Genomic DNA, 23,058 nt, shown 5'->3' on the forward strand with positions numbered 1-23,058 from the left:
CTTTTCTTTAGTCTGATTCAGTGGAAAGTCAATGTGGTTTTGTTTTTTTCTCTAGCTAACGTGTATGTCTTTCCAAGGGCACCATTACCACTACCAGAAGCCATTATCAACTCAACTCTTTAAATAATTAGTTCCTGGTTTAGTCTTGTATCTTTTCCTTGGTCTGATTTAGGATGGAAAGTCACAGTGGTGTTGGATTTTCTCAAGCTAACGTGTATGTCTGTGTTGGATTTTCTCAAGCTAACGTGTATGTCTGTGTTGGATTTTCTCAAGCTAACGTGTATGTCTGTGTTGGATTTTCTCAAGCTAACGTGTATGTCTGTGTTGGATTTTCTCAAGCTAACGTGTATGTCTGTGTTGGATTTTCTCAAGCTAACGTGTATGTCTGTGTTGGATTTTCTCAAGCTAACGTGTATGTCTGTGTTGGATTTTCTCAAGCTAACGTGTATGTCTTTCCAACGGCATCACCACCCCCTCAGTACCTATTAAACAACTCAGCTTTCTATAATTAGTTCCTGGTGTAATCTAATGTCTTTTCCTTGGTCTGATTTAGGGTGGAAAGTCAAGTTTTTAGATAGCCAGCGCGTGTATGTCTTTTTAACGGAGCATCACGTCCACTCCATTATCGGGAGAGCTTTTTTAATGACTTCCTGGTTTAAAGGTGCGCTTTTTCCCGTCTTTTTTTTAGGGAGAAAGTCAATGTGGCGCTTGGTATTAACTTTACGAATGCGTTTATGTTATCAACGGTAAATCATCATCCCCACTAATGACAACTTTTTAATTACTTCCTGGTTTAATGTAGCTTGTTTCCTCGTCTTATTTTAGAGGGAAATTAGTGTGGCTCAAGGTCCTTAGTTTTTTTTATGACGTCGTGTGATTTTATGTTATCAACGGTACATAACCACCTCCACTCATCAGCTTCTTTTAATTACTCCTGGTTTAATGTAGCTACTTTCCTCGTCTTATTTTAGAGGGAAATCAATGTGGCACAAGGTACTTAATTTTTCCTTATGACGTCGTGTGATTTTATGTTATCAACGGTACATAACCACCTCCACTCATCAGCTTCTTTTAATTACTCCTGGTGTTATGGAGCTACTTTCCTCGTCTTATTTTAGAGGGAAATCAATGTGGGTTTTGGTTGTTCAGTTTGCTATAACGTTAGTGTGATTTTGTCTTATCAACGACACATCATCACCTCCACTCATTACAGCTTCTTTAATTACTCCCTGGTGTAATGTACCTTTCTTCCTTGTCATTTTAAGAGAGAAAGTTAGTGAGGCTTCAGGTGTTTAGTTTCCTATAATAACGTTAGTGTGAGTTGACCTACACACGACCACCCACCATTGCACCTTTTTTATTAATCAGTTCCTAGTTTAATTTAATGGCTTCTTCGATTTTCTTTTTAGCAGGGAAGTTAATTATCGTCTGGCATATAAGTCCATATTCTCAAACGTTTCGGACTCCCTTTACGACTATCTCCCAGTGATACAGAAAAGATTAACTGGGTTTTCACAGCTGGTTTTCCCGTTCAAAATGCTAAGTCGTTTAAAACTATCAGTAACATTACAAAACAGTCCATGAAAAGGCCGGCAACTTCAATAAGAGTCTTCTCAAACAGGTAGAGTAAGGTGCCCATACGTTAAGAAGAACCAACACCACATTGACTTTCCCTATTAAACCAGCCCAAGAAAAAGACATCATACCAAACCATAGGGCAGTCTTTCTTTAATTCTTGGGGATGTGAAAGGTTGAGAAGAAGAACCAAAACCACATTGACTTTCCCTATTAAACCAGACCAAGAAAAATACATCATACCAAACCATAGGGCAGTCTTTCTTTAATTCTTGGGGATGTGAAAGGTTTGGTGAAGGGCGTGAGTGTGCGCATGTTAAGGTTAAGAAGAAGAACCAAAACCACATTGACTTTCCCTATTAAACCAGACCAAGAAAAAGACATCATACCAAACCATAGGGCAGTCTCTTTAATTCTTGGGGATGTGAAAGGTTTGGTGAAGGGCGTGAGTGTGCGCATGCGCGATCGGAAGGCCAAGCGTGTGTACCGTATCATTAATTATTTTACTAAAGCTGCAGTGCATGTGTTAGCGCTTAGGAGTAGGTCACAGCGCCTTTAGAAGCGTTAGTAATACTCGTTTTTCGTTATATTTTTGTGCCTTTTTTCCGTCAACATCAGATTGTGACAACTTAATCAGTGTTTTCTAATCAGGTCCAATTAAGTGAGAGACGGAAGCACCTAATTTCTTTTTTATACATATTTTTTTATACTCGTGATCGTCTCCGTTATTCCAGTGTGACTCCAACCAAATCTCATCTTTTGCCACTTCTAAACTGTCTACTGCTGTTTCGAATTGACATGGTTACCTTTTGCCATTGACTTTAAGGTGAAAACAATAGTTGGGTGCATATCAGTACTATTTTTTTATCTACTCTCCTGTCTATCTTTGCTGTCGTTTAACTTGCTGACGACACACTGTGGAGTCGACGCCAAAAAAACACATTCTTAAATATTTAGCGTCTAGACACACACAGTTGACAAGGCTTTCGTAGTATTTCAGGGTATTTCCAGGGGTACTTTTATAGCCCTGGTGGTGGTTTGACCCTTTATCTATAACATGAACGTGAAAGACCGCCTTTTAAAACACGATTCATCTCCTTTTTGCCCTTTGGAAATAGCGGAAACGTCTGAGAACACCGACACCAAGCCTCAGGGGGAAAGGGAAATGGTGCTTCGCCGGGATCAGCGGTGGGTCAGAGGGCGCCGCTGGAGGGTTAGGTGACGCAAGCCCTGTGTGTTTAGGTCTTTAGGTATCCGACCTTCTCGTCTGCTCTTCTTACCACCGAATATTAATGTCCATAAGAACTTTTTTTTCCCCTTGAGCTGCTTCCGTTGCTGCTAAAAAGGAAATAACTGCAGGGAAAATGTCAGTCGATTCAGGAGATACATAGGAAAGGACACACACACACACACACACACACACACACACACACACACACACACACACGGAAGATAGATAAATAAATGACAGATAATGGTACAGATCGATAGCTTACCAACAGCCAAACAGATAGATACATTATACTATAGCACACACACACACACACACACACACACACACACACACACAGTATACCATATCACCATTCCTTTTCCCATAACGCAATGTCAACACACGCCCCAGCCCTTCCGTGCCTTGCTGGCGAACTCGGGGCTCACCACATAAACTCTCCTTGCCTCTCACCGCACGCCTCACATACAGTCCCTTCTCCCCACGCCCCCCTTACACAATCCCCCTGCCCCGCCCCCCACCAGGGTCAGGGAGCGTCACTTGGCACCCTCACCACCTCGGGGAAATCCAGGATTGCTTGTGTTCGTTTGTTGGTTTCTCGTCTTACTTAACTCGCTTATTTTACGTCGATCGCTGCCTGTGTGTGTGTGTGTGTGTGTGTGTGTGTGTGTGTCGCCTAACGCCCTAACCCAGTTCCTGACAGTCATCCTTCCCTCCCTCACCTCTTCTTCACCCTCCCTCACCCTTCTCTCCCTCACCCTCCTCACCCTTCCCTCCCGTCAACTTAACTGTGCTTGTGTGCTTCCTTCTTCACCCCTCTTGACGCATTCCTGCCTTGACCTCTCTCGTCACCTTCCCACGGCTGCAACAATTCTTCCCCGCGGTTAGCTTTGACTCCTGGCTGATGTCTTGTTAATTTCATATCACGCTGGGTAATTCATACGTCGAGTTCTTTCAGTGGAGTAATGGCGTTTGTGAATTGGTTATGCTTTTGTCTTTCTTCTTCATCTGTTTTGACTCCAAGCTGCTTTCTCTTGTTCATTTCATACCACGTTGGTTAATAAAAACTAATAATCATGCGTCGAGGGCTTTCAGTAGAGCATTTTAGTGTCTTATATTGTTTGTGATAGCCTTTTGTGAAGCTTTTAGGTCGTATTATGACATTTCCCCGCCCAAGAACACATATCTGACAAGGCTTTCGTAGGAGTTGTGGGCATTTCCAGGGGTAGTTTTATGACCCTGGCGGTAGTCTGACCCTTCTTCTGTACCCTGAACCTAAAGAAACACTCATCAGAACCCGATTGATCCCCTCTTTGACCTTTAGAAATAGCTGATGTGATATGGCAAAGCGTCTTGTAATACCAGCCAAATTTTGTCTCTCGAAGGTGGATTTCTCGGGTGCTTGAAGAAGGGAATGAGGAAAAAACCGACTTAAATAACAGTTTCCGCGCATTGTTCCGATTGGCCAGCGAGAGGCTTCACTATACGCCATTATGCTTCTGGTCACGAGAGGGCGGATTTATGAGCGCGGCAATCGTTTCCCCGTGAGCGAAGGGCGACTGGTGATTACTGATAATGCAATTTCACGGTCAGCTTAATTTGTCGTCCTCGGTGGTGGTGGTGATGGTGGTGGTGGTGGGTTGCCATCTGCCACCTCGCCCGGGTTGTTCTTACTCTCCTACTCCATTTTATTACTCTTACTTCTCTTCTTACTCCTACTTCTTCTCTTCTTACTCCACTTTTTTCCTTCATGCGTGTTTCTGTCTTTGTCGTCAGTGTTACATCTCCTTAACTTATGCGGCAATGATGTTTGTTTAAGTTACGTGTGTGTGTGTGTGTGTGTGTGTGTGTGTGTGTGTGAGATCTTGCTTCACCTTACAATTAACTCTGTTCACAACCTTGTCGAGACGTACTTAAAGGTTGACGAGCTGAAACTGTTTACACTAGATTCTGAATAACTGAGGTGTTTATATATATTAACGTCCTGTGACTGCGAAGAATGAACTGCATCCTGTCTTAACACCATCCAGTAGCTTGTTTCGGGTTCATTCACTTTGCAATTTGTCAGGTTAATTATTATCACACCTGTATTAGAGCTTGTTGGCTGCCTCGGGTGTCTGCATTATCTCGACTGCATCTTAATATAATGAAGGTTGGAGGAGTTGGTAATATCCTTTGTTCGTTATTGTTATTTGCCCGGCAGCTGTTTTATATCCTGAGATAGAGAATGCCAGACACGGCCAACGTACATTCAAGCTTGTTATTCTCATTACCACTCAGGGACTCGCGCTGCCATTTGTTTTATGTCCAGTTCCCTTGAGTTAACGTTTCCTTTGTTGTGAGCTTGTGTTAGTAATGTTCTAGGCCATCAGTGAGGAGGGCGTGGCCAGGGGTTGGTGGTGGCCTAGACAGACTCCGGTGTGGCTTATGAAGTTGTATTATGATGACTTTTAGGAAGATATGTTGCTATATTATTGTACTAGTTAATAATGCTTGATGAATATTTGTTTCACTTGATTTTCTTTTGTAATGAGAATAATTATTTTTTAAAGCTAGATTATGTGGAAAGTCCTTCATGAAAAAATATACACTTAATGCTAGCTATGTTATCTTGTTTTATATTTTGAAGGCAGTGCTGAGTCCTGGTGAAAGAAATGTGTGACTGTTCAGTGACATTACTTATTTCTTTTCACATATTTACTGTGCTAGACTATTTTCTGGTAGCCTATTTCCTGCTTTGCATTATACTTCACAAACTGTGCACAAACCCTTAAAAAATGCAGTGTGTTTGAGGGGATGGCATTGGTTTGAAATAATTGACAGGTATAAGGACATGTATGATCCAATTCAACTCACCACCCATCCTCCCATTTAAGTAGATCCACAGCAATAGTTATTTAGTCATACACTTCTGCATTACCAGTCTTGCCACACAGTATAGGTGAACTCTGTGGTGCTGCTTTACCTGACGTGCAAATATTCCTTCCACAGAGAATCAAAGATCTGAATGAAGACTTCTGTGGGATGGACGTGAACACACCGCTGGGGGGAGAGCAGCCTGTGGAGGGGCTGGCCATCCTCACCTTCCCCACCAGGCTGACGGCTGTGGCTGCCACCTCCACGGAGGTGTACACCGTTGTCTTCCTCGGCACTGCTCAGGGGCATCTCAAGAAGGTAGGGGGGCAGCCGTGGCCACTGTTGGGCAGGTTACTAAATGAGGAAGTGACAGGTAAAGATTTTGTAAGCATCAGTCCATCCCAGTGCAGAATCTTAATGCTGACTTTTTAAATGCTGTGAAGGGCATCAGGCTCTCCATCTATGTATGTGGTAATGCTTTGTGAGCAGTTCACTTGTTGGCTACATACTGAATTGTGTTTAGGTTTGCATAGCAGTGTTTCAGTTCCTACGTGCTTCATGTATTATTTCAATTAATTTTACTTTACTGTTGTTTTTGGTTTTGCTTTGTTCCTGTCATGCTGCACTTGCTGTCACTGAGTAGGCCTAGTCATGTTGTTGCCAATCTTTGTCATTTGCTATTCTGACATTTGTTTTCCCACAGGTGGTGATTGAAAATCAGAGCAATGCTCTGGAGTATGATGACATTGTGGTGGACCAAGGCTCTCCTGTCAGGCAAGACATGTTCTTTGACAAGGGTGGTGACCACCTGTATGTCATGACCAGCAACAAGGTGAGTTATATACTAACATTGCCAGGTGTAGCATGTTATCAGTGTCCAGGTGACAAGAGATCATTATAATCAGTTCTCCAAAATCTTTGTTTTCTAAAAAGAAAATGCTGGTTATGTGAATGGAGGTCTTGTAAACATGTGGTAAAAAGATAATGGGATTTCACAGAAAGAACCCAGTAATTTGTCAGTATTCTAATAACCTTAAAACTATACTGGGTCCATTACCAAAGGGACAGCAATTACAGTTATATTGATAAAGAGTACTAAAATTTTCAAGTAAGTTGAAATGCAGCATTGAGTATGGATGTAACTTATTTTGAACCAAGAGATGCATCATGAAAGCAGATGTTCAGCTCACATTCCACCTATTATGCTTTTCCCACCAGTTTTGTATCCAGACCTCTATACCCCCGTAGACTATAGATACCCCAAAAGTGCAGAATGTATGAACAACAGTGTTCATATAATATTTACATAATCTAGTCAATCATTATGGCCATCTTCCACATCATTGCCATGGAACCTTATCTCACCATCCCTTCTTGCTTACAGGTGTCCAAGGTGAAGGCCCAGGAGTGTAGCATCTATGAGGGATGCAACCAGTGTCTGGGGGCCCGCGACCCTTACTGTGGCTGGTGCTCACTTGAGAACAAGTGCTCTCTGCGGAGGGACTGCCGTGACGCCACACAGGATCCTCAGCACTGGGTCAGCTACAAGACTGGCCGCTGCACCACCATCACCCAGGTCATGCCAGACAAGCTCCAGCGCACAACGGCCAGAACGGTATGTGGCGAGAAGAATTATTTGTTATTGTTGCTGTAGCTAGGATTGTCACAAAGCAGCAGCAGTACACAAGTGGAAAGTGTCTAGCTATGGCCTTATCAGAAGAAAGTGTTGTTGTTTAAGTATAGAAACTACTACTGAGGAGAAGGCATTTGTGGTCTTGAGGAAAGGGAGATAAAATTGAGATCGTAAAGTTAAGCTAGAAAAAAATGAGGAGGGATTGAAAAGTGGAAGAGTTGGCCAGATCTGGATTCCAACTCAGTTAATTGTCAAAATCTTCCGAGTTCCTCCGTATTAGATCCATTAATACTGTTAGATATGGGCCATGTGGTTACTGATGGTTATAATTAGAATATAAGGTCATCAACAGTTGTGTCATCACCATCACATTGCTCTATATTACCTCTTGAATGTGTTCTTCCAAGTGTGCCTCAGATTATATAGTGTCCGCAGCCCTCCCTCTCTACCTGTTTCATCTCTTATAACGATAATAACACAGGAAATTGGGTTCATCTTACTATGGATCAGAATACTTTTATCCATTATATACATTGGTAGGTGCACTTGCTGCTATTGAAGGCTCCATTATTTGTTTATTGTCATATTACCTGTGATTACTTCTATTAATGCTGTTTTCTGTTCTTCACTGGCAGCTGTCACTGGCAGTAGACAACTTGCCATCGGTGGAAGGGTCTTTGCAGTGCGTCTTCAGTGCCATGAACAAGGACCTGACCACTGACGCCACACGGACAGCCCAGGGAGTCTCCTGCACCACCCCCAGGAATGACATGCTGCCAGACATCCCGCAGAACCAACGTGAGTGTGTGAGAGTGTGAATTTTGCAGCTGTAGAGAATAAGTAGGATAATGACATCACTATGGCTCTCTAATGTATAGCAACATGGATGAGGCAGTGGAATTTTGAGTTTTAAGTGTCATTTGTCTCAGGTGGATGAAATGGTGAATGCTTTAGGACTTGACTCATGCTTTTTACTCCACTGTCTCATGTCTCACATCTAACTGTAGAGACCCAAGTAGGACTGCTCTCTAATATATGGAGAGATAGTGAGGCAGAGAAAATGTGAGTTTATAACTATCATATGTCCTAGGTGCTTATAACTGTGAATGTTTTAGGACAACTACTATTTACCTCACTGTCTCACGTCTCTTCTTCCAACAGATCACTTTACCGCCAAGTTGTCTGTCCGCAAATCCGAGGGTCCTGAGTTTGTGTCGACCAACTTCACCTTCTTTGACTGCAACACGTACAGTTCCTGCACTGAGTGTGTGTCGTCGCCCTTCCCTTGCGACTGGTGTGTGGACGGCCACCGCTGCACCCACGACTCAGCGGAGAACTGCCGGAACGATGTCTTGGTCAACGGCATCAATGTGAGTGCAGGGATTGTCTTGTTGATTGTCACAAATGTTGGTATATGTTGATTTTACTTCCATCCTCTCATTGTCTGAATATAATCATCTATTTTGTCTTACTGGAGCTCCATCAAATACATACCTATAGCATAATGGTCTAGTTTTTATTATTTTTTTTATTCATAGTTAACCCTCATATTCTCTACTCTTCTAATACTATATTCGCACACATTTATCATTGTCAACTTTCATTCTCTTCATGTCATAGAGACTTGAATCCACAACCATACATATAAACATGGATTCAACTATATTTACATGTTTTTTTTTTTGTTTTGTTTTTTACCTCTTTCAATATCTTCCTTTGATTTAGTTTATGGTGTCACATACTCATTTATTTCTCTGCTTCTCCCAGCGTGTCGGCCCCAGCATCAGGAGTGGACCCGCTTTCTGTCCGCGCATCACCTTCGTGGAGAGCAAGGAGATCCTGGTGTCATCGGGAACGGACAAATCCATCAAGGTCAAAGTGGACAACATTGCGGTGAGTCTCATTTGTGCGGACTAATACCAGATTTTTTAAACACAAACATCAGGCAGAGAAAGGAGTAGACCATTGGAAAAGACTGTTATTCTCTAGTGGTCTTGTAATGGCTGAAAATGATAACTCTGTAACCACCATCACCACTGACTCTGTTTCTCCCTCCACAGCAATTCATCACCCAGACGCGTTTTGTGTGTCAGTTCAACATCGAGGGTCGCGTCACCAGTGTCAATGCCAACCTGCTGAGCGACACCATATACTGTGACCGCATGGAGTTCGCTTACACCACAGCTGCGCCCTCCACCAACGCCACCTTTGCTGTCATCTGGGGTGGCTCCAAACCTCTGGACAACCCTGACAACATTCATGGTGGGTTTATCTCCCATTCAAATTGTATCATTCTTCTTTCTCCTTAGTATGAGCATAAGAGCCTTTGCAAAAACTCATGAGCCATCTCTCTTTCAGTATGTCATCTCAGTGTGATTGCTAACTTTCTATTCTTCATTTATTCTTTATATTCAACATTACTATTTTCCCTAACGGAGTCTAATGGGCTGTGAGTCTCTTCCACTTCTGACCTTCGTATACTCTCATATCTTCCTCCACACACCATCTCCAGGTTTTCTTTGGTCCTCCAGCTGGTCTCCTCCCTTCTCTCACTTAATCCTTCTCTTCATACTTTCAGTGCTTGTGTACCAGTGTCATCTGATGGCGGACAACTGTGGCATGTGCTTGAGTCTGCCTGAGAGGTACCGCTGTGGGTGGTGCCAGTCAACAAGCCGCTGTGAGGTAGTAAACAAATGTGACGGTGGTTCATGGCTGGACCGCGAACGCACCTGCCCCAAGATCAACATCACGAACTTCTTCCCCAAGAGTGGACCGTGGGATGGGGGCACCAACGTCACTATCGAGGGTAAGATTGTGGGATTGTTTGGGAGTACATACACATTCACACATGCAGACACACGAAAGCAGTAACCCCATGAGGCGGTAATGTTAAAGAAAAGTAAATTGATGGAAGATGATGGTAAGATGTTTGCATGTCACTTCCATCTGAAATTGACCTCTCTTTTTGGCCATTTCATTCCCCATTTTCTTTACAGGAGCAGTGCTAGCAGGCTCTTTTGTCTCATATTTTGTTTTTGCCCTTGAGCTGTTTCTTTTACTGTAAAATAATGTATCCTCATGAGACTGCAACACAAAAGAATAGAAAAATAAACTGTTGGAATATGACAATAAGATGTTTGTATGCCACCTACGCCTTAAGATACACATAATAAATCACATTCCACCACTTCTCTATTCAGGCATCAACCTCGGGAAAGAGATTGACGACATCTACGAGGGCATCACGGTGGCTGGTATCAACTGCCAGCCGTACCGTGAGTCCTACGTCATGACCAAGAGGGTGACCTGCATGGTGGACTCCCCCGGGGTGAACGACTTTAAGGAGGGACCCATTGTGGTGAAGGTGAAGGGCGTTGGGCTTCAGGATGTGGCAGGGGGTGGCCAGCAGCTGGTAACATATTTTTTCTTTAGGTTGCCCTTTTAATGATTTTAGTTTTGGGTGCAGTTTTCTTTTAGTTTGTTTGGTATACTAATTTGGAGTGTCATTTGTTGAATTTTTACTCATTTTAACAAGTTTTATTCTCTTTGATCCTTATTTTTCTTTTGTGTGTTTATTGACTTAATTTTTTTGACACTTATTTTTTGCCTTTGTTGAAAAAGTAGAGGTCATTTATTCCTTTAATGCACATTTTTTCAACACTTTTTGTGCCTTTGATGAAAAAGTAAAGGTCATTCATTCCTTTGATGCATATATCCTTTTTTTTATGATCAAGTCACTATTCAGTATTATAGTTTGCATTATATATGATTTCCTGTTGATATTTCAGTTGGTTTTGTTTCTTTTGAGTGCTGCCAAGTCACAACCTACACTCCTCCTTTCCCTTCTCAAAATCTGATCATTCAAACCTCTTACTCCCTCACATCCTTTGGTCAAAACACATCCTTCTCCACATTCCTACTCCCTCACCTCTCTGTCTTCATACTATCCCACACACACTTATTTGCACCTCACTCCTCATCCCCTCACCTCTCATCTCCCCACCATTCAAGTCCGTCATATCCTTTGATCAAAACACATCCTTCACATTCCTGCTCCCTCACTTTTTTGTCTTCATACTATCCCTCACACTTATTTGCTCTTCATTTCTCATCCCCTCACCACTCTTGTCCCCATCATTCTTCTACCATGCATCCCTTCCCCTCAAACACACTCACGTGCCCACCCACACATACACGCATACACAAACACACTTCATTTCTCTGGTTTTACACCCTTAGGTCGCAAGGGAGTACCGCGGTGAGAGCATTGAGAAGTACAAGTTTGTGAACCCCGAGATCACTGACCTGACCCCTTCATCTGGGCCAAGGTCAGGAGGCACACTGCTGCACATCATTGGTCACCACATGAATGCTGGGAGTCGCATTGAAGCCTTCATCACCGATCGACCCTGCAAAATACAGAGGTGCGGATTATAATGGGACAAGCTTGGGGAGGAGAGAAAAGGAAGGAGTTGAAGTTGGGGTCTCAATACAAGCATTTACATTTAGAGAAGTCACATTTTATTTATGCGTCAGAGGGAAAACATGAGACTGTGAAGCAGGATATGATCAGGAATAGGAGAGCTGAAGGGAAGAAGAAATGTTTTAATAAGAGCTTCAAGACAAGGGTTACTAAAAGAGACATAGAGAGGTAAAGTGCAGTATTATGCTCATAAACACTCTTTCTCATTCCGTTTTCCTTCATTGGAGCAGCGTCTGGAGGGCCTTTTGTTCCTGATTTTGTTTCTTGCCCTTGAACTGCCTCCCTTGTTGTAAAAAAAGAAAAAGATAGCAGCTTTGGTTTTATTACTGTACTGTTAAGAGATTCACAGGTCACAATATAGATGGTAGTCATTGCCAATTTATTTAATCTGTCCCTGCATTGGCAAATCTCTTAATACAAAACAAATTCATTGGGAAAGTATTGTCTTAACAGCCATATTTTAAGTGTATTCATTTGTGCATTTGAATTCCAGGGGCCATATAAAACTTTTTGCCACCCTTGCACATCCATTTGTCATGACATTTGTAGGAGTTGTGGGTCTTTCCAGTGAGGTGTTTTTTTTACCTTGGTGGGAGTTTGACAATGCCTCTGTACCTTAAACTCTAAAAAACACTCATGAAAATGCATTTTAGCTCTTTTTCTGCTCTAGAAATAATTGATGTGAGAGTCGGTAGTGTCTAAGAATGCTGACCCAAGTCTTTTAACACTTACGGCCGCTTTCACAGTCGCTTTGTTTGTTTTGATCGCTACCAATGGCGGCAATCGCCACTGTAGAATTTCCACTTAAAACTGGCCGATGGGGTAGTGGCGGCTGCGGAGTTAGCCTAGCCCCACACCTTACCACACACTCTCAACACCTCTCGCTTCCTCTGCTGCCGCCACTACCCCCATCAGCCAGTTTCACGTGGAAAACTATAGCGTTGATCGGCGCCATTGGTAACAATCAAAACAAACAAAACGACTGTGAAAGCAACCCTTAGTCCTAGTCATGGATAGTGATGTTAGGTGGGGTTAGGTTCACAGGAGCTGCCTTGTACAGACCTACCAGCCTCTTGCAGACTCCTTACGTTTTTATGTTATTATGTTAACACTTCTCCCTCAACAGCACCAATTCCACGGTGGCCACCTGCATCACCTCGGCGGCCTCCACACTTACTGAAGGGAAGATTGCCATGAACTTCGACAACGGCCGCCGGCAGTTAGAGGGAAAGCACTTCACCTACGTGGATGACCCCAAGATATACTCCGTCAAGAGTGGGAGGGCAGGTCAAGCTGGAATGGTGAGTGGCCTCCATCTCCAGTTGGTTAATGCCATGTCTTAACCTGGTAGCAGCGACGGGCCAAATTTGTGGCTTTACCGTGTAGCAGCGACGGGCCAAATTTGTGCCATGATATAAACCCTCCAAAATAGATGATGCATAAACTGATCACAAATGCTTTGATATATATTATGAAATGGTCTGTGTGAGTGATGATTTTTTCTCATTTTTCTCGCTTAGAGGGACCATTTAGAAACATGGTCCCCGCTGCTACTGGGTTAAATCTGAACTATGCAGTCTCGTGTTATTATTGGTGTAAATGATATGTAGTTTTGGTATTCACAGGTCTAATGCAATTCCCAGATCTGTAGGAAATGAATAAGCAAAATGTAATCCACTTTGCAATCATTTTTTATTACTATTTTGTTTTTTCATTCTTTAACCATATTCAAAATCTTCCCAAAGTTACTAAAATATGAGCCTTAACTGACTCATTCTTTTTATCAGAGCAGCACCTAGCAGACTTTTTAGTTGTTTTCTGTTTTTTATTCTTGAGCTGCCCCTCACTGTTCAAAATAAATAAATAAATAAATAAATAACTTTCTGCTTCCAGCGCAACGGGCCCCGAGGCATACCATCAGGCGGCATCGTCATCACTGTGGACGGCACCAACTTTGACGTGATCAGAGAACCCAAGATGTATGTTGTCTACAAGGAGAAGGAGTTTTCCAGTGTAAGTAACTCCCCTTTACTGCCATACCAGTAACCACAGTGCAAGGTTAAATGGGAAGTCATGTACAGCACCAGTTTTTAGGAGTATGTGGTGTGTGTGATGAAGCAAGTACATCATTCATATGGCTCAATAATAGTGGGAAGCTCTCTCATTCAATATTAATTACTGATAGAGTGTGTTGTGTGAACCCTGATTTTATTCTAGATACTTGATATATGTTACTAAAATATTTTCAGATTGGTTTAATGGATGTTTTTCAGGGGAGAGGAGAGTGCAATAAGAAAGACCAAACTTAAGCCCTTACCTGCCTTTTTGCCCACAGCCGTGTGAAGTAAAGAATTCAACTCGCATGGAGTGCCGGTCGCCTGCCATCCAAATCTCTGGCAGTGAACACATCGACCACGAGAATGGGATGCTGCTGGACTACGGCTTCCTGATGGACCACGTGCAGTCTGTGCGGAACCTGAACGATATTGAAGAGTTCCCTCCCTTCAGGGTGTTCCCCGACCCCCTATACCATCCATTCGAGGACCCCAACAGAGTGAGTAGATGCTCTTACCTCTGCAGTGACTTTCTGCTTAAATGTTCCCTCATGCTTCATGTGTGTTTGCAAATTGCTAATACATCAGTATCATTAAGATATAAGCAACAATCATATAACTTATAAAATTCAGCTAAATGCACTTCTAACGGCAGTATTTCCATGCAGCATTTCCTAACTCCATTTTGCATTCACTGACAGTTTTCATGCATCAAGTGTTGCACCAGAATCCAGCAAGTTGCAGAAAAGATTTAACTCTTTCCTTGATCATATGATGTACCTACATTTTGTCTTGCCTCTCATACTAATCCTCATCACCATCAATGAATTTATTTTACTCTGAGGCAGGACAGTGAGTAGAAGAGTCAATAAAACCATTTGATGAGTTCTCTTGGCAAATTTAGCCCTCTCGTTGGAGCTACATCCATTTTTGTCGACTCCTACAGCATGAAGTGGAATAGATACTATTTTATTGTCCCCATGACCAGAGGATGATAATGGTAATCTTTATGAACGGAATCTTCATCATGGTCATTATCAGTTGGTTCTGGAAAAGACGTGTTTAAATCATACTGCAAAGAAAGAGACGAAAATCAGTTGTGACCTAAGGACAGATTGGCTAATGATGTGGACACCACTAACGTCCAGACTCCCCATTCAACACTTGGCACAGTATTGTGAATTGCATCCAGTAATGTCTAACAGTGTGTCAGTCTCAGGGAAACTCGTTTCTATTCTAAAGAGGGAGCGCTTTCATGATTAATTCATTCTTCCCAACCTATTGTATTCTTCTACCCCTCTCTTACCCTCCCTCCTTCCAGTGTGACTATGCAACCTCTGCTTTCATCCCTCATTTAACTTTTTGTTTGTGTAGCAGACAGACAGAAGTCATCAATTTTGGGATGACTGAGTCTTGAAATCTTGATACTTCCATTTAAAACACCAAGCATTCAGAGGTACAATCCTCCAGTTGACAGCAGACTCACCATTCTGAGCATTACATAATGCATGATAAAAAGATATCAAATTCATTCATAAAATTTTTTTTTAGTATGATTATAATGATATTTAGAGGCAGAATATATGAGATAGTCAAACAAATTACAACACAAGTAATAGCTTAGAAGCTTTGATCAACCATGTCATCATGCAACCAACTGGTCTAGTGTGATTGACATGTTTGCTACCCATGCTCTGCTCAGAGTTATGGAAATGGGTTTTCAAACCTAGGTTATATTGTTGGACTTGGTGTGATTGCATTGAATACATCATTGACTATGATACTCTTTCTAATTTTGGGGCCTGTTCGCCAATTTTTTCTTTGTGAAGAACTAAGGCTGTGGTTTAAATGAGTTCGCTTATAGTGCAACTAGTTCCTTCTTGTCGTTTACTGGAATTGGAATAATGGTTGTATCACTTTGCTGCAAGAAATAATGTCAACCCTTGGTTGTGGTGCCACAGAAACATCAAAGTATATAGAAAAGGGAAACTGAAAGTTAGAGTAACTTATAACTTCACAAAAGTGTGGTGTTTTGAGTCAGGTAGATGCACAGGAGGAAGTAACTCCAGTCAGCCTCAAGAATAAGTAGAGGAAGATACTTGAAATTCCAAGTTGTGTTAACGTACACCCAAGGATATGAAGCGTCACTCAAAGAGATGAAGAGGATTGCACGAAGAAGAAACAGATATCAAAGGTAAGCATGGAATTCCATATTTTTTTAGAATATGTTTATGATAAAATATGTAATAGTAAAGTTCTTACTTCCTTACTGCCAGGAAATTGACCAAAGCAATATCAGTTTTACTCTGCAACAAATGATACAATAACCAAGTGTCACTACTTGCTTAATTGACGGTTCCCTTGCCTGCCTCTCACTACCTCAACACAGTCGTTTTTATTTGTAGGTTTTGCAACCATCTCCCATTTCCATTACAATGTTTTGTACTTAATGTGAAGCAAAACTTTGTTTACCGTTAACTTTGTCAGTTGTACAACCAAAGTAGCTCCCTTTTAAGTTGGATAGTAAGAACATTACTATACAGATATATGCTTAGGTAAATAGATAGCTAAATAGATGTCGATAGTTTTTATAGTTTTAAACTACTTGATAAATCAAGTCTTTCAAAAACGTTTGTGTGTGTGTGTGTGTGTGTGTGTGTGTGTTTTTAATTCAAGTATGTTACAGATGCAAATAGGTAAGAATAATGTATTTCATATCATGGAACATTTATTGTTTGCTCTTTTCCAAATCCTCGATGTACTAATTACATGAAGCTAAATCACACTGACCACTTATAATGTATACGCCATGCATCTGTGCTGCTCATATGTCTGACCATTACATTTCCCAAGCATGCAGTGCCTGCATATTCCTATATTCATATATAGTAATAGCATGCACAGTGTCCGGGCCTGACGCACGACGAACTGAGCCAACCTAACTGTTTTCATTATTCCATGGCATCTGTTGTGTATAAATGTTCCAAAGAAGTTTTTTGCAGTTCTTATTTTTAACTACAGAATCCCATAACTAAATATTACTTGAAAAATCCAATTCATAGATTCAGAGATTGGCAAAAACTAGAAAACTGAAACTTGCACAACACACCAACTTGAACCAGACACAGTAGGCTGTTTGGTGCATCTCTCAGCATTGGGATGGTGGTGGATAAGTTAGTGATGTTATAAACTGCATTGTCACATTTTATCACTTTCCCTGTAGCAAAATTGATATTTTTTCACTCTTACAGCAAGAGGATTGTGTCCATGATGCTAACAACCTGGAACCTGCGGAGGATGCACCAGTTGGATCTGCTGCCCTTGGGATCAGAGCCATAGAGATTCTTTTACAGACCATTGATCAGAGGGGCGGCAGTTTCACCAATTATATTCAGATGCTGAATTCTCTCAAGACTGACCTGCTGAACTCTATGGATGATGAATAATGAGGACCATCCATTATTCTCCCTATTGAGTACTATAATTATAGGCCACTTCTACCATGAAAAGCTTTGGGAGAATGTCAGTTGGCTTAGGGAGTAAGATAGTGATTAGCATAGTTCAGTAATACGTGTTTAAGTATTTAGAATGTAGTTATGGTTTGATTAGATAATTTCAAGTTGTGAAAATTTTACTATGGAAATGCAAATGCAAATTTAAGTGTGAAAAAGAGTCCGACAGAAAAATGCGTTTGTAACTTCAGTTTCTAGCCTTTAATTTTGATAAATGTGTTTGAGGTCTTGTTACTTGAAATTATTGTAAGCAGTTTTATCATCATTGAGAAGTGACAGAATGACAAGCCTGTATGTAGTAGCATACTTTTGTTTTTTCAGTTCATTAATGCTTTCCTGGTCCATTCATTCGGCATTACAGATTCCATCCTTCAGCACTCAGCATGTCAGGGACCCGTCTCTACTCCATGCTTTCACAAACTTCTTTCACCATACCAGCTTCCTTCATCGTCTGCCTTTTTTTCAACTTCACTGCTTTTCAACTCTCAAATTGACAGCACTTTCCTATATTTTATTTTTGCTTAACTTTTGTTTTCTGCGCCTCCCACACTGCTCTCCTTATCCATACCTGAACACATACCATTTCAGTTACTAAAAATGTTGATGAAATTGTTACTTCATGTAATGTTCTTCTAACACTAATTACATTAAGTCTGCTAACACTAATAATTGTAAAAGTGTACTAAATAAAAATAATTCGTCAAAATCCTTACTTTGTATCCTGTGACAATTACGCGGGTAGTCCTGCGTGACACTACTTGTAATTGACGCCAAGCAAGTTGAATAAAGGTTTCCAAAATATATCATTGTTACAAAGTTTTAAGGCTCCATTTGTGCATCCTTCACTCTATGCACACTTACAAACTGAAGAGCCTCACTTCCTCTCTCTCTTCCTGCAGGTAAAACAATACAAGTCAGACTACTTAACCATCAACGGGCAGAACTTGGACAGAGCTTCTCAAGAAATAGATGTTGAGGTGCTGATTGGAGCCGAGTCGTGCAATGTGACTTCACTCTCCAGGTCACAGCTCACGTGTCGGCCCCCAAGAGAACAGCCGGATCCTCTTGAGGGCGATACCTTCCCCCAAGTAGTGGTAAGTGTTTGTTTACTTGTGTATTCTATGATATTTTTTTACCCTCTGTCACTCCACTTATGTTATCTATATTATCAGCATCTTTCTATTTTCTCACTTTCATTTTCTCTTTCTAGGCATCTCAGGTGTTTGGGGTCTTCTGAACAGGCAGCTTATAGTGTCCGCACTCTTCCCTCTCAGCCTGATTCATTTATTGTAATAATAATAATAATAATAATAATAATAATAATAATAATGATGATAATGGTAATAACAATGGGTGTGTATGTAAGGAGAAAGCTCTTTTCACACAGGATTCCTTTTGTTTTCCAGGTAAATGTGGGTGATAACCTCATCTATCAGATCGGTTACCTGGAGTATGCGTCCAGCACCAATGTTGGGACGCTCTCCAAGCAGCTGATCATTGGCCTGTCCGTGGGTGCTGTGGTGCTCATCCTGATCCTGGTGGTGTGCCTCATCGTGTACCGCCAGAAGAGTAACCAAAACTCACGTGTCCTCAAGAGCATGCAGGAGCAGATGGACGTGCTGGAGCTGCGTGTGGCTGCTGAGTGCAAGGAAGGTGAGGATAGAATGAAGTTATACCATATTTTGCCTCTTATCAGGTGCACATTTTCCCTATGTCTTTCTAAAATGCATATCTTATAAATTGCTAATAATATGTTAAGCACAATACGACATGGATTATATTCAAACCAACCTCTCATGCAGATAACCTCATTACTTTGCACTTGAGATTTTAAACAGAACAACTTATCTTTGAATCTATGATGTGCAGGTGTGCATTTTACTAAGGAAGCTATATATACTTGAAGCCTACAAGCACAGTACTTGGTTATCTTGTTACATTTTAAAAAAAAGCATTAGCTTATTAAAGGGCCAGCTGAAAAATCTACCATATACCAAATGAATGTATGTATCTTTAAAAAAATTAGGTGATAAATAAATGTTTCAAATGTTTAAGAGCTTCAGCAACACTTTTTTTTCTTTTCTCCTCTTCAGCATTTGCCGAGCTTCAGACAGAGATGACTGACCTTACCAGTGACCTGATAGGCGGCGGTATTCCATTCCTGGATTACCGCACATATGCCATGAAGATCCTGTTCCCCAATCTGGAGGAGACCACTGTGCTGCAGATGGAGCGCCCAGACCTAGTCAGGAAGGAGAAGGGTCTCAAGCTGTTCGGTCAACTCATCATGAACAAAACCTTCTTGCTCCTCTTCATACGCACACTGGAGTCCAACCGATACTTCTCCATGAGGGACAGGTGAGTGAGAGTCTTGGGGCCGAGAAATTAAGCATGTAAGTGTCATCATTTCTATCGACCTAAACTTATTCACCAAGTGGGAGTCTTGGGGCCACGAAATTAAGCATGTAAGTGTCATAATTTCTATCTACCCAAAGTTATTCACCAAGTGGGAGTCTCGAGGCTGAAAAATTTAGCTTGTGAGTGGTGTCATTTCTCTCCATCTCATGTTATCCACTCCATGTATTTTTAGATAGGGTTGCTCATGCTACATTGCTTAGGTATATAGCTGTCTGTCATGGATTCTTGGGGTTGAGAAATCAAGCTTGTAAGTGTTGTCATTTCTCTCTATTTCAAGTTATCCACCACATGTATCTTAGGATAGAATTGCTCATACCACATTGCTAAGAGAAACAGCTATCTATCCCGGGCTGTTTATTGTCTTCCTGGATGAATAGATCAGATTTAACTCGTCTTTAGTTTTACCTGCACAAATTCAACTATCCTTCAATGGCTCAGCTAAAGAGAATTCACATAATACTTTTAATTTCTGAACCATATACATTTCTTGCTGTTTGTCTTATCAATGAAATATATGCTTAGTCATGTCACTAATTTTACTCTTCATTCATTTTCTTCTGTGTTATTCTCAACTTTACATTATTCATTCTCTTAACGGTCACCCTTCCGTTCCCTCCCCAGAGTCAATGTGGCAGCGCTCATCATGGTGGCACTGCAGGGCAAGATGGAGTACTGCTCGGACATTCTCAAAACCCTGCTGGCGGAACTCATAGAGAAGTGCATCGAGGGCAAGATTCATCCCAAGCTACTGTTCCGCAGGTGTGTGGTGGCGTGTATAAATGTTTGCATTGAAAAAAGAGAGAAAAAATAAGAGCTAAAATTTATGAACATAGCCACCCCTAACCTAACCTAACATGCCCATCCCTCACCACCAGGACTGAGAGTGTGGCAGAGAAGATGCTGTCATCTTGGTTCACCTTCCTGTTGTACAAGTTCCTGAAGGAGTGTGCCGGCGAGCCGTTGTACATGCTCTTCAGGGCCATCAAGCAGCAGGTGGACAAAGGGCCCGTGGATGCCGTCACCTCTGAGGCCCGTTACTCCCTGTCTGAGGAGAAACTCATTAGGCAAAGCATTGACTTCAAGGAAATGGTGAGTCCGTGTGTGGCTGTGCGGGAAAAGTAAAGCATGGAGATAATTCAAGCAACCATTAGAGAACAGTTCATTGACTTTTTATATGGTTAAATATACACATATGTATGGGGTTGGATGGGCTATGAGAGAGACTCATAACCCATCAAACCTCGTAAAGGAAAATAGGGATATAAGACGAAAAGAAGAAAGAAAACATTCACAAATAGGGAGATCACTCTACTTGCACTCTTCTCTTAATTTCAAAACTCATGCTACTTCCCAATATAAACACTTTACAGTATACTAAAGTAGCACATAAAGGTGTCTATAACTACCTTAATCTAATGTGGTCATCATCTGTATGCAACAATTTTCTTTCAGACGGTGTATGTATCCATGTGCAACTTGTATATGGGTGGAGTGGACGGGCCCATGGAGGGAGGAGAGACGCCTGTGAAGGTGCTGGATTGCGACACAGTGTCCCAGGTGAAGGAGAAGTCCCTGGATGCCATCTACCGCTCGTACCCTTACTCCCAACGGCCTCGACGAGAGGACCTGGACCTTGAGTGGCGTACAGGAACCTCAGGTGAGTGTCAGGTTCCTGGTATAAAGAGATGGAACTGCTGTCATAAATATTTGCTTTGTATTGCCTGTCTGATTCTCTTTTCAAAGCAAGCTTGTGTGACAGTGTATGTGACTGTGAAAAGTGATTGAATTGATCGAGTGTGGAATTCAACACTGCCTGATCACGAGCTGGATTTGTGTGTGTGTGTGTGTGTGTGTGTGTGTGTGTGTGTGTGCTTAAGCTGCTTGTAGGGTGCAGTATTTGAAGTATCTGCTCCTTTCAAGCTTTGATCTTGAATATATTTAACAATTTTACACCCACCATCTCCTCCTGGCTAATTAATTGACTGCTTCAAGTGTTTAACTAATTATACTTCTTAAACTTATTCTCCACATCCTTTAAGCTCTTTATCTTTTTTAACTTCTACTCTAGTTCTGTTGCTCTTTGAAGCTCTTCCTCCAGACCCCTTAGTCTTTTATAATGCAAAGAAATCACTCAGTGGAGAGGTAAGTATTTTTGTCCTTCTAGTAACTAAAGGTTAAATAATTAAACTAAAGGCTAAATTCACACAAGTAGTCATGTAGCAGTTCTGTCATTCTCCCATTCTTTAAGCTCACTCCATAACTTTTTGTTTTCTCTAAGCTTTTCATACTTTTTTAGATATGCAACTTTCGTGATTGCTGCAACTGCCCTGCCATTTCCCCTTCAAAATTATTTCTAAATACAATAAATCAGTATTCCATGAAAGGACTTATAACTCTTGAAATCTGCTTTTCACAATTCTTAGATCATCCCTTAGTAGTGCTCATCATTAGTTACACTTTCATTACTCTTCACCTTTCTTTGTATGTGTGTGTGTGTGTGTGTGTGTGTGTGTGTGTAAGAGAGAGAGTGATTAGTGCTGTTTTATTTAATTTGGTAAATCCGTTGGTTTTATCATGTATTTTCCCAATATTTGGCAAAGCAGTGTATTTTTTCTATTTAGTTTATACCCTTCCCCTGCATTTGAATTTATATTTCCTGATATCCAGTACCATCATGATATTATGTTTTGATGCCATGCAAGGACTTCATTGATTGTTTTTATCATCCCCCCAAAATTGTCAGATTTCCTATTTGACATTTTTTCCCTCTTTTCGTCTTGAGCCTTCTACCTTCATAATTCCCTGATCCTTCTTCTGTAATAAGTCCGTCCTCTCCCTCGTGAGCGCTCTACTTTCCTTGTCTAACACGTCTTCTTATGCAGGCCGCCTCATCCTGTACGACGAGGACACCACCACCCGGCCTGAGGGAGGGTGGAAGAAGCTCAACACCCTGGCCCACTATAATGTGCCGGACATGGCGCAACTCACCCTAATACCCAAGCAATCCTCCATATACAATTACATGTCCATCCTCTCTGATAAGTCTGATAAGTCTCACAAGTACGAGACTCTCAACATGAACAAGTATGCATCGGGCAGCCCACCACTCTCACGCGCCACCTCGCCCCTCAATCATGACAATGAGGCCGGGGTCAAGGTAGGAGCAAAGGTCCGTCTCGCCGCCCCACCACCTGCCCTGCCGCCAAACACCCCTTGTCTGGCCCGGCTGGCTGTTGTTGCTGTTTTGTTGTTTTCTATACTTCTCTTGACACACACACACACACACACACACACAC

At 41.6% G+C, this 23,058-nt stretch overlaps 1 protein-coding gene across 7 annotated transcripts in view; it reads left to right on the forward strand.

Moving 5' to 3' along the window:
- Positions 1-23,058, forward strand: part of LOC127007072 (plexin A3-like) — a 102,381-nt gene that overhangs the window by 71,228 nt on the left and 8,095 nt on the right. For 3 of the 7 annotated variants that reach the window (XM_050877601.1, XM_050877605.1, XM_050877603.1), the window contains exons 3-22: positions 5,798-5,980; positions 6,366-6,494; positions 7,047-7,277; positions 7,931-8,093; positions 8,457-8,665; positions 9,063-9,188; positions 9,356-9,557; positions 9,874-10,101; positions 10,496-10,707; positions 11,535-11,719; positions 12,905-13,079; positions 13,672-13,791; positions 14,114-14,332; positions 18,244-18,438; positions 18,751-18,997; positions 19,438-19,702; positions 20,384-20,521; positions 20,638-20,851; positions 21,215-21,419; positions 22,645-22,931. In XM_050877601.1, coding sequence (XP_050733558.1) covers positions 5,798-5,980; positions 6,366-6,494; positions 7,047-7,277; positions 7,931-8,093; positions 8,457-8,665; positions 9,063-9,188; positions 9,356-9,557; positions 9,874-10,101; positions 10,496-10,707; positions 11,535-11,719; positions 12,905-13,079; positions 13,672-13,791; positions 14,114-14,332; positions 18,244-18,438; positions 18,751-18,997; positions 19,438-19,702; positions 20,384-20,521; positions 20,638-20,851; positions 21,215-21,419; positions 22,645-22,931 — 3,933 coding nt within the window. The remainder of the gene's footprint in view (positions 1-5,797; positions 5,981-6,365; positions 6,495-7,046; positions 7,278-7,930; positions 8,094-8,456; positions 8,666-9,062; positions 9,189-9,355; positions 9,558-9,873; positions 10,102-10,495; positions 10,708-11,534; positions 11,720-12,904; positions 13,080-13,671; positions 13,792-14,113; positions 14,333-18,243; positions 18,439-18,750; positions 18,998-19,437; positions 19,703-20,383; positions 20,522-20,637; positions 20,852-21,214; positions 21,420-22,644; positions 22,932-23,058) is intronic. The other 4 variants (XM_050877602.1, XM_050877607.1, XM_050877604.1 and 1 more) reach the window with 2 other exon arrangements.

The sequence above is a fragment of the Eriocheir sinensis genome, chromosome 34 (genome assembly GCF_024679095.1).
Source record: "Eriocheir sinensis breed Jianghai 21 chromosome 34, ASM2467909v1, whole genome shotgun sequence".
NCBI classification, from domain to species: Eukaryota; Metazoa; Arthropoda; class Malacostraca; order Decapoda; family Varunidae; genus Eriocheir; species Eriocheir sinensis.